The sequence below is a fragment of the Pyrus communis genome, chromosome 14 (genome assembly GCF_963583255.1).
Source record: "Pyrus communis chromosome 14, drPyrComm1.1, whole genome shotgun sequence".
In the NCBI taxonomy this organism is placed as follows: Eukaryota; Viridiplantae; Streptophyta; class Magnoliopsida; order Rosales; family Rosaceae; genus Pyrus; species Pyrus communis.
Window position 1 is genome coordinate 4,456,963 of NC_084816.1, and position 12,032 is coordinate 4,468,994.

The following is a 12,032-nucleotide window of genomic DNA, read 5'->3' on the forward strand; positions in this document are numbered from 1 at the left end:
TTATTTTTGTTGTTGGGAAAGAAATAGAAAATTGAAGTTTCCAAAAGAAACGACGTCTACATATGTGCGATAGGTTTTTACTCATCAGTTATCTGTCTTATATACCCATGCATGCAAGCATGACATGTGAACGCATACCTAAAATTTACTATTTGTTTTTCTTTGGAGAAATTAAGGTCCTATCCCTCATTTTTCTATTTGTTGATTGAAACCTTATTTCTTTTACCACAACAAGTGGCTTAGTAGTAAGGGCACGATTCCAAATAAACAAACAATGTGGGAGGTCCCGGGTTCGATAGCGTGAAATTCCCCGTAGCTCTCTGGGCCTGAAAGATGTGGATAACCATGGCTTGCCACTGGTTGTCCTCTTTTGAAAAAAAAAAAAAAAAAAAAAAAAAAACCCTTATTCCTTTGATATTTATCTATGTCATTATTTTAATTATAACATATTTACATGTTAGCATATTTAAATTTTCAAATATATTCATTTAGTGCTAAAATTTTATATGTACTATATTTATGTTTATGCTTAAATTTTGTGCATATATATACGCCTATTTTTAATTTGTCCCCATGTTCAATTTGCAACGATTTTTTTTTATACCAATTTTCTTTCTAATTTTAATTTGAACACATATATTTAATTATTTTTGTGCCCATATTTTAAAATTTTTATTTGTACTCATAATTTCTTTTAATCTTTTATTTGTATCCATAATTTATTTATAATATACTAATTTTTTATAAAAATGGTACCACTTTGTTTCGTAAAAATGTTCCAATTTTTTCATATAAATGTACCCATTTTTTAATATAAAATGTACTTTTTTTAATGTAAAATCTATTCACTTTTTTTTTACTATAATGTGCCCATATTTTATTCGGTCAAAGTATTAAAAATAATAAAGTTTCAGTCTAAAACTTGGTCAAATAGAGACCGGAATCAAAATTTCCTTTCTTTTGATGCTAATTTATTAGAATTTAGGATAATGTATTTGTTCAAATGGACAATAAAAATTGAGTGAAAACATGACTTTAATAAAGCACTTAAAATAAAATAGATTAAGTTCCAACATATCTTAATTTTTTCATTGGCGGGCAATTACCACCAAGAAAACAAATTATGTCATATTTTACCCTTACATTGGAGATGGAGAGATTATTGAATGTAGGATTTCTTGATGTAATGTCGGGATAGGTTCAGTTTCATTTGGTTTATTTTTTGTCAAAACCAAAAACTAAATCAAAATTACTATTTGGTTCGGTTCGTTTTGGATTTGGTTTTCTTCAATTTTATTTTAGTTCAATTCATTTTCAGTTTTTTTTTTTTTTTTTGTCAGTTCGATTCCGCTTCAGTTCGAATTTGATTGGTTTGTATAATTGTGTGACGGATGTGTATAATATATAGAATTGAGGCGCAAGGTCTCAATCAGTACCAAGTTAATAAAACAAAGAGAATATCATCCTACACACATTTGATCCCTTGGCAAACAAACTGTTCGCCATCTTGTACCACTACAATCTTGAATCTTACACCACTACCTTCATTACCACCATCATTGTAGTCACCGTTGCCGTCACCACAATCACCACCATAACCGCCACAACCACCATTGTCATGAAAACCACAACAACCTCCACCACTATTGTTGCCATCAAGGTTGCCATAATCGTCACCCTTCCCCTACCGCCACTGTTACCTCTGCACCCCAACCACCACACCCCAACCACCACACCCCACTATTGACACTGCAATTATACGCCTACCATTTTAGTTGTCATCACCACCACCATCATCATCACCGTCGCCACCATCTGCAACTACTACCAACAATCTTACACTACCGTTGAGATCACCAATATTAGTGTTGCCACTGCCACCGCCAATGACTCTGCTACCACCACTGCTAACTTTGCACTCCAACCACCACATTCTATTATTGGAACCACCATAGTCGTTACCGCCACTACCACCATCACCCTCACTATCATGTTCATTTTTGTCATTACATACAATTTTATCACTTACATTAAAATTTACCTAACACTTTTACACTGTTTTTCATACTCACAACACTTTGAAAAATACAGTTTATCAAACATTAAACTGCTATATTTTACAATAATTATTATTAAAGCACAACATAAACAAATTTTTTAAAAAGCATAGCAATCCCAAATTGACCCTTAGAAAAAAAAGCCAACCAGTAATTTCTGTGGAGCCAAAAATATCAAGAGACGACACGTGGATTTTTAGGCAGAAGGGACAAAATTACACTTGAGGAGCATCGGAATTCCCATGCGCGAGCAGTGGACAATCATCCCACAATCAAGTCAAAAGTGCCCAAAATAGGTATTTATTCAAAACCTATTTCTTCCATCTTCTCCACAGGTAACCCCCAAAACATTCCTTTTAAATTATGTTAATTAGCTAATTAATAGATTTATTACCTAATTAATATATTAATGGCTAATTAAACTACCAATTAACTACAAAATACACTAAAAAACACCACAAAGGGCCGGCCACCTTCTCCCCCCCATGCCCTATATATACTACCCCGTTTTCTCTAAAAACCTAGGTCCACACTCTTGCTAAATTCTAACTTTGGCATCGGAGGTTTTTCAGCCAAAGTCCCCCCCCCATTCATCGTGGGTGCGTAAGGCTCTTGGCCTTAACCTAAGGTGCTATTTGTTTTATAAGTGCAATTTTGTCCAAGAACAAGTAGGAAAAAATTTGCATCCACGATTTCTTTCTACCTCTTCAAACATTCACACAACCCATTTGCTTTCACAGGAACCGACCCACCCACAAACTTACTATTATCAAATAACAAAGGTGGAAATTTGAGAGCGCTTTTCTTAATCCAAACCGAAAGCTCGAAACTTTCTATTATTTTATGCCAAACCACACCGAACCACTGAAACCGAACCAACAGATTTCAGGTCAGTTTGGTTTTCTAATTCGGTTCGAGTTTTTCTCGCTTTGGTTTTTTTGGGGCTTTGATATGGTGTTCGGTTCGATTTTCCGGTTTTTAGAACCCACTCTTAATCTCATATCACTTGAATTAAAGGCACATCATATTATTATTACATCTTAATTTTCATAGATTTATCTCGCGGCTTTTCAATGCCCTGCAACAAATCCCAGAGTGGTAGATATTCTTTATCTATATTTTTTTTTGTTGATTAGTCTAAATATCTATAGATTTCTCCATAAATAGTTTTGCTCAAATCTAGTTAATTATCTCCGAATTATTGGTTGGTAATAGGTATAAAAATGGCTGTTTGCCGAACTTGTTCAAGTGGGGATTCGTTAATTTCCCATGTGGTTTATCCGGATGAGGTTTTATCTGAGCCACACCTTTTGGCATGCCGCTACCTGTTATAGTCTTGGGGTTGAGCAATGAAATTATATTTTACAGTAAAAAAAAGAGGTGGGGATTAGTTTCCAGACCCAGCCATGGTGAGTACATTGACTGAGAGAGGAAGAAGGAAACCCTAGGTCCCCATGCATGCATTATGAACTGGTAGGAACCACATGCACTAATTGCTCATGATATCTTTGCTAATCATGGAACTAATTACATATACATACAAATTTGCCACCGATGAAATCAACTTTTTTTTGTCTGTCTTGTCACTCTTCTTCTCACACAGTGATGGTAAACATGATTGTAAATTATCTTTTCCTGCTTAGCTTAATTAGGTTAAGCATTAACTTTCTGTTTTACGTTAATGTCATAGTCTTGGTCCCGAAAAGTAACAACATCACATATTTGTTGCCACTCTTAATTATTAATTCTATATAAAATTGTATAATGTATGCTTAGCTATGCGTGAAAGGTAGATTATATTAAGAATTTACAGTACGATTTATCTACTTTATCAATTATCTTCATGATGTAAGAAGGAAAAAAAAAGAAAAAAAAGAAAAGAAAAGAGAACCTTATATACTAAGAATTTTAGTGGATGAATTTAAAAAAAAAAGTCCACACCCGTTCTTTAGAACTTGGCGAGAGCTTTCTAGGAGATAATTTGGAGAATATGAGTGAATGCTATTATGTCTGCAAATATTAAAATGAATAGATTCATAATTGATGTAGGATTAGACTGGGTGAGAGGAAAAGTAAAGAAAAGAATGGGATTTAAAATTGATAAGACAAAAAGAACGCAGGGGGAGTCTACAGGTTTGGTGTATGAGTTCTGTTTTGAGGCACAATACGTTCTCAAACAGAGCACAACGTTCCAGTTCAAACCCATTGTTTTGTTGTGACCTATGATGGTTTTTAGCCATTCCAGATCGTTAAGCTTATAAAAATGCATTTTAAATTTTGCAATAAAAATCAAACATTTTGTTTGTCGTCTGATTAATGTCTTTTTGCTTTCATTTAATTTTTGAAGGCCTTTGGGTTACTCCAGGATGTTGTAATCAGGTTACTTAAGTCATTGACGGCCTCCTATTGTAATCTTTCAATGAATTAATCAAAACACAAACTTTGAGATTTATCTCAAAATTGGTGGATTCTAGAATTTGTCTTTCAAAGAGTTACGCTTGTAATCCTTTAAGTTTCGTGCTAATCTATGAATCATTTAATTGATAAAATAATGACGGAATTAAGTATTAATATGAAGATAGATCAGATTAACGTCTAGATTTGAACACCATACTGAAGATCATTTGTCACATAATAGGGGGAACCCTGTGTTCTATGCCAATACAAGGAGTAAGAGGAAAATTTACAATTGAAATAAAAGGAAAAAATTTAGTTTTTTTTTTCTTTTGATATACTATAAGATATAAAGGTATAGGTAAAGTACCAGGGTTTAGCAGCGTCAGTTTACTTTTTTTTTTTTTTTTAAGATTTTAAAAGACGTTAGGTGCCCGTCGGACGATGGGCAGAAGCCTAGCACATAGGTGACTAAGTATACAGATGGGAGCCTAGGCAAGTTTTTTTAATTTAACATATAAATAAATGTTCACTCATACTTAAAAAAAAATACATAATTGTATAGGCTACAGAAATTGGAAAGTAAAATGACATAAATTATAAAGTATTATAACATATTCAAAACATAGGAACAAACATATAATGATTGTTCATCTAAGTATCCAACAACTCTATTGTAAATTATTTCTATTTTTTGAGATTCATGATTTAGGTGGGTTTAGGCAGGCATAAGCAGATTTAAGTGTTATTTCTTATTTTTTAAATGCTTAGAGATTAATTTTGACGGTGGCCCGCCGCCTAGACGACGCTAGGCGGAGACTTTTTAAACACTCGTTTTTTCCTTAAACTTCAATTTACAAGTTTTTATTAATTAAATTCAATTTACATAATGAGTCAAATAAATTATGGAATTTGTAGCAAGTGTGGATTGTCTTAACAATATTCAGCATAAATTATCTATAGTTTGTCAAAAAGTAAAAAATTTGTGGAATTTTGTTTGAGAAGAGTAACAATGTTAATGAGTTAAATAATTAGTCATTAAGGAAAGAAGAATTGGTATACATTAAACCCCACTAAAATGCAAAACATGATTATCTGCGAGACCATCAACAAAAATTTCTGAAATTTGTAACAGATAGTTGCAACATATTATTATTATTATTATTTATTTATTTTCCATTTACTCATTAATCATAATCTACATGGTATGACATGGACATCATGGATCAAACAGATAAGCCATTGGATATTCTACACAAATTTTGCCCTCTGATTTTTGAGTGGTTCCTCACATAGCCAATATGTTAATAAATAAAAGAGGTTTCTCGATTTTCAACACAAAACACCAAGTGTCATAATTAAATAGATACTTCAAAAATAAATTTTCTGACACTTAATGCACGATGAAGATGCTAAAATCCCTACAAAAGCACGTCAGCAATGTAGATGCGTCCAGTATCCTAGTAATATACACGTGGACGGTTGAAAAATGCAGTACAATGATGTTGACTTGCGGTAAAACGTAAAAAGATAAAAAGCTGACTTCAAAGTTAGAAATGGATAAGCCACACCGTGAAAAACTAAAAAAGTAGACAAAGAGCGTATCACGTGTCACCACGTGGCGATCGAAGAGAGGACATCTTCGGTGGGTCCGGGGGTGTATAATTCGAGCCAGTGGAGGACGGTAAACACTAAACACTAGAACAAAACGCCGAAAAATGATGGAAACGTCGCCGCTTAGCTGTTTGATCGGGACCCACCAGACCCGAGAGGATCCCTATAAATACGGAGCCTGAGACGCGGAAGAACATACTCCTCCAAGCAAGAACAACACCCGAAATATCGGTATTTTTTGTGACGTGTTGTTGCCTCCTAGTTCCCCTGCCACCTTCCCCTTTTTCCTTCTGGTTTCTGCTTCCTCGGTTGCATCAAAAGCCAAACACATCCTTAGCTTTTGTTTCTGGGTTTTTTTTGGGAGTTGATCACTCACAATGTGTGGAATTCTTGCTGTTCTTGGTTGCTCTGATGACTCTCAGGCCAAGAGGGTCCGAGTTCTTGAGCTTTCGCGCAGGCAATTTCCTAATTTCCCTTTTTTTCTTTTTTCTTTTTTCCGGGTGGTTTTCAAAGTTAGAATTCTTAATTATTGGTTGAACTAAGTTAAGTACAACTTTAACGAAAAACTTCCGGTACTGTTTACTTTAACAAAAAATCATATTTTTACACTAAAAAGTCAATAATGGTACTATTCATTTTACTATTTATTTTGTCTTTATAGTTGAAATTCAAAATTTTCAAATCATTTTTATTAGTTTTCCATTTAACATGTACTTCTTATGAAAGCCCGAAGCTACGAACATGTTGACTTTTATTTGTACCACAAATTCCACAAGTTAAAAAAGAACTAATGCCTTTAAATTTTTGTATTTAGCTAATTAGCACTTGCCTACATCTAGATTGTTCACATATGATAATTATGGTGCGCGATTCATCTGGATTTTACTCGGAGCCAAGAGTTGTTGACGTTTAGTTGTATTATAAAAACAAACAAGTAACATGGCGACCTTTTTGTTGCACATTCTTTTATTTTTCAACAAGCATCACAATAATATGATCATAAAAATGGTAATTGGTTTTGGTTACGCAAGAAATTAGTGTTTGGTCAAAATCAAACGTTTGATTCCGACCCTTTTTATGATTTTGGAGTGGTCCCAAAATTCATGTTACCTTTCATATATTAGGTTGTGGGGGTCCAAAATGATTACAATTTGTGTCCATTTTTGAAAACATGACCAAAAAAAATGATCGGCAATTGAAATCACATAGTTTAATTATGTAATTATTTATTAAATTTTATGTTTTTTTGTTTGTTTGATAGGTTGAAGCATCGTGGACCTGACTGGAGTGGGCTGTACCAGCACGGAGATTGTTTCTTGGCTCATCAGAGGCTGGCCATCATTGACCCTGCTTCTGGTGATCAACCTCTCTACAACGAGGACAAGTCAATTGTTGTCACGGTAAAACCACGTCATATAATTCTTGTTTTTGTGGGGTTTAATTATGTTGAATATTCGAAAAATGGATAAATTTTTCATTGCTGATAGAAGGGGTTTTTTTTTTTTTTTTTAATTTTAATTTAATTTAATTTTTAATTTTTAATTTTTTAAATCATAGGTGAATGGAGAGATTTACAACCATGAAGAGCTGAGGAGCCGTCTGCCGAATCACAAGTTCCGAACCGGCAGCGATTGTGATGTCATTGCCCATCTGGTATGTCACCTTACTATATTTCTATGGTTTTGAGCTTTATGATTGATTTTTCGGATGAGATAAAAGTCATTTTCGTGTATTTAAAGTTTCGATTTCTTATTAATTATCGGGTTGATCAAAGCGAATGGATGTTGAGGGTGCTGATGGACACACAGTTCTTGGTTAGCATCACCAGTGTTTAATTTTTTTTGTTCTTCATTTGTATGCGTAGTATGAAGAGTATGGGGAGGATTTCGTTGATATGCTGGACGGCATGTTTTCGTTTGTGCTGCTGGATACCCGCGACAACAGCTTCATCGTTGCTCGCGATGCTATTGGAATCACTTCGCTCTATATCGGCTGGAGTCTTGATGGTAACGTCTTGTTTTAGCTTGCTTGTTTTTTCTCTGCAATTATTCCTTCGGTTTTGACATCAACGTGCGTTATTTTTTTTATCCAGGCTCGGTTTGGATATCATCGGAACTGAAAGGGTTGAATGATGATTGCGAACACTTTGAGAGCTTTCCACCCGGTCATCTGTACTCGAGCAAAGAAGGTGCACTTAAGAGGTGGTACAACCCTACTTGGTTCTCGGAGACCATTCCATCAGCGCCATATGATCCGCTTGTTCTGAGGCGCGCCTTTGAAACTGTAAAAATTCATCACTTGCAATTTCAGATGGATTATAATTTGTTTCCATAGGTTACTTGAGTTACTCCTATTTCGCATGGATGTCCGAATTTGATTTGAACTATAGCTTATGTGTAGAGTGTATTCATGCAGGCTGTGATCAAAAGGCTAATGACTGATGTGCCTTTCGGAGTTCTTCTCTCCGGTGGTCTGGATTCATCTTTGGTCGCCTCTATCACTGCTCGTCACTTGGCAGGCACAAAGGCGGCCAAGCAATGGGGCGCACAGCTCCATTCCTTCTGTGTTGGACTTGAGGTGAGAATTCTAAAATATTTAAGAAAGATTCACTATGTATCTCATGAGAACTTATAGATTCCTAAACAAGTCCCTCATATGCTGAGCAGGGCTCACCCGATCTGAAGGCTGCAAAAGAAGTTGCAGACTATTTGGGAACCGTTCACCACGAGTTTCATTTTACAGTTCAGGTATCAATATAAAAAACCTGTCTAAGCTAAAGAGTTTGCTCCTTTCATTATCAGAGCCAAAACCTTGAACTATTTGCCTTTGGGATGTGATAGGATGGAATTGACGCGATCGAAGATGTCATATACCACATAGAAACATATGATGTTACCACCATCCGAGCTAGTACCCCTATGTTTCTCATGTCGCGTAAGATCAAGTCCCTGGGGGTTAAGATGGTGATTTCTGGCGAGGGATCTGATGAAATTTTCGGTGGATACTTGTACTTCCACAAGGCACCCAACAAGGAAGAGTTCCACCGCGAAACCTGCAGAAAGGTACTGGATTGTTTCTTTATTTACATCGAAAATAGGTGGTTAACGTAGAGTTTGAATGGAAAGGAAATAACCATGGAGTTGTTCTTTTTGTTGCATGCAGATCAAGGCACTGCACATGTATGATTGCCTCAGGGCAAACAAATCAACATCTGCCTGGGGCTTAGAAGCCCGAGTCCCATTCTTGGACAAGGATTTTATCAAAGTTGCAATGGATATTGATCCCGAGTTTAAAATGGTGAGACATAAGAATATATATATTGGGATTGCCTCGGTTTGCAGTATAACAGAACTTATAAAGTTACTGATCACTTGGCTTTTCAATATATTTGTGAATAAATTACAGATCATGAAGGACCAAGGAAGAATTGAGAAATGGGTCCTCCGAAAGGCGTTTGATGATGAGGAGCAACCTTATTTGCCAAAGGTATTACCCTTCTGTTTCTTTCTTTCATTTAAGTGTTGCCGAGAAGTTGACATCCATAACACAAACTTGTGACCTTACAAACCATGTTCAATGCGTGCAGCACATTCTGTACAGGCAGAAGGAGCAGTTCAGCGACGGGGTCGGCTATAGTTGGATTGACGGCCTCAAATCCCATGCTGCTCTCCATGTACACATCTATCCAATTTGTTTTATGCTTCTCTTTTACGGTTGTTGGTAGTAATCTAGAAGATGTTATTAGATTGACTTGCCTGATGATCGATGCTAAACCTATACTTTCAGGTCACTGATAAGATGATGATGAATGCTGAACGCATCTTCCCCCACAACACTCCATGTACAAAGGAGGCCTACTACTACCGAATGATTTTCGAAAGGTTCTTCCCACAGGTAAATATAGCGAACGATTTGATTGTTTATGTTCTTTTTCTTCAACTCTAAAAACCTAGCAAACTCTCGTCCATGAGATTTAATACTACTCTAGACCAGATGTTAGCATAGAGACCTAACTCACTATACTTATAATCCGGTAATGCAGAACTCGGCCAGGAACACGGTGCCTGGAGGACCGAGTGTAGCCTGCAGCACAGCCACAGCTGTGGCATGGGATGCCGAATGGTCCAAAAATCTTGACCCATCTGGCAGGGCTATATTTGAAGTGCACCAACAAGCTTATGACAAGCAGGGTGCACCGGTGACTAGCGGAATTCCAGAGATCATTGACAATGTACCTCAGATGAAAGCGAGCACCGTGGGGGTTGCAATCCGCAGCTAGTAATGCCCCGAAGGAGGACCCGAACCCTGAAGTTTTAAGAAGGGTGGTAATCACAGAATTAATAGGCTTGTATGTAAAGTTGAAAGAAAAGGCCACAGTGGTTTCCAAAAGATGTTTGTGTGGTCATATGTTGTAGTATTCTTAAGTGTGTTGTCTAAAGTTGTTGTGGAGATGTTTTGAAGGTTAGAAGAACCTCTATGTATGTTTCCTTTTGGTTTCAGTCCTCTTTGTCCTTCACTTTGAATAATAAGACAATGAGCTTGCATATGTTATGGTGTCTTTCTTCTTATTCCGTCCTTATTGGAGAGCTTGATCCAAAAACTGGTGAATTTGAGGCCACTAATTTGTTTGGATAAATACATAGTATTGCGAATGGGGAAATGATACTCATACGCTCATTTTTTCTAAAAACGTTTTTAATCATTTAAAAGTATTTTTCAAATGAGTTCTAAATCTCAACCGTTCATTTGTCAAAAACAATGTGCACGGGAGAATTTCCGAACATCCTAATTACCTGTGTTTGCTTCTTCATGATAATAGAGCGGGCTGTTCAAGGCCCAGAAGTACAGACATTTTTCTAAGGTCCAATTAAGAATATGAGCAGATGGCACCAAAAAATGTTAAAAAATGAAAAAATAGAATGTGGCTGCTGGGATTCGAGCCCAGGTCTCCACGGCCACAACGTGGAATTCTTACCACTAAACTACAGCCACTTTATTGTTTGTTGGAGCTTAAGAATCCTATACCTATTTTGTATGAGTTATTGCAAATTTACAGTACATCAAGTTTGTCGTTCAACCATATTATTGAAATTTGTAACAGATAGTTGCAACATAATAATAATAATAATATTATTATTATTATTATTATTATTATTTATTTTTCTTTTTCTCATGAATCATAATCTACATGGCATGACATGGACGACATGAGTCAAACAGATAAGCCATTCGATATTCTACACATGGCCAATATGTTAATAAATAAAAGAGGTTTCTCTATTTTGAATACAAAACACCAAGTGTCATAAGTAAATAGATACTTAAAAAATAAATTTTCTGACGCTTAATGCACGATGAAGATGCTAAAATCCCTACAAAAGGATCCATAGGGAGTCGAAAATACCAATCAAAAGCACGTCAGCCAGGGAAAATTTTTAGGTGTTCCGGGTACACCAAAAAAATTTGGTGTACCCACACTCATTAAAATTTAATTTTATTATTTTATTGAAAAAAAAGTGAGGGTAGGGTCCACCATTATGAGTGAGGGTACACCAAATTTTTTTGGTGTACCCGGAACACCCAAAAATTTCTCGTCAGCCAGGTAGATGCGTCCAGTATCCACGTGGACGGTTGAAAAATGCAGTACAATGATGTTGACTTGCGGTAAAACGTTAAAAGATAAAAAGCTGACTTGAAAGTTCAGAAATGGATAAGCCTCACCGTGAAAAACTTAAAAAGTAGACAAAGAGCGTATCACGTGTCACCACGTGGCGATCAAAGAGAGGACATCTTCGGTGGGTCCGGGGGTGTATAATTCGAGCCAGTGGAGGACGGTAAACACTAAACACTAGAACAAAACCCCGAAAAATGATGGAAACGTCGCCACATAGGTGTTTGGTCAGGACCCACCAGTCCCGAGAGGATCCCTATAAATACGGAGCCTGAGACGCGGAAGAACATACTCCT

The 12,032-nt window shown here is 36.1% G+C and overlaps 1 protein-coding gene and 1 non-coding gene across 2 annotated transcripts; one reads left to right on the forward strand and one right to left on the reverse strand.

Annotated features, from left to right (window-relative positions):
• Window positions 1–6,266: 6,266 nt before the first annotated feature.
• LOC137715072 (asparagine synthetase [glutamine-hydrolyzing]) lies at window positions 6,267–10,611 on the forward strand. The gene is made up of 13 exons (XM_068454293.1): window positions 6,267–6,522; window positions 7,327–7,465; window positions 7,623–7,718; window positions 7,930–8,071; window positions 8,158–8,348; window positions 8,481–8,642; window positions 8,732–8,812; window positions 8,906–9,127; window positions 9,228–9,362; window positions 9,471–9,551; window positions 9,652–9,738; window positions 9,852–9,959; window positions 10,108–10,611. The coding sequence occupies exons 1-13, from the start codon at window positions 6,443–6,445 to the stop codon at window positions 10,342–10,344; spliced, it is 1,761 nt and encodes a 586-aa protein (XP_068310394.1). The 5' UTR covers window positions 6,267–6,442; the 3' UTR covers window positions 10,345–10,611.
• Window positions 10,612–10,985: 374 nt separating this feature from the next.
• On the reverse strand, window positions 10,986–11,057 carry TRNAH-GUG (transfer RNA histidin (anticodon GUG)). Its single transcript has one exon. It is a non-coding gene; the product is annotated as a tRNA-His (tRNA).
• Window positions 11,058–12,032: the final 975 nt, after the last annotated feature.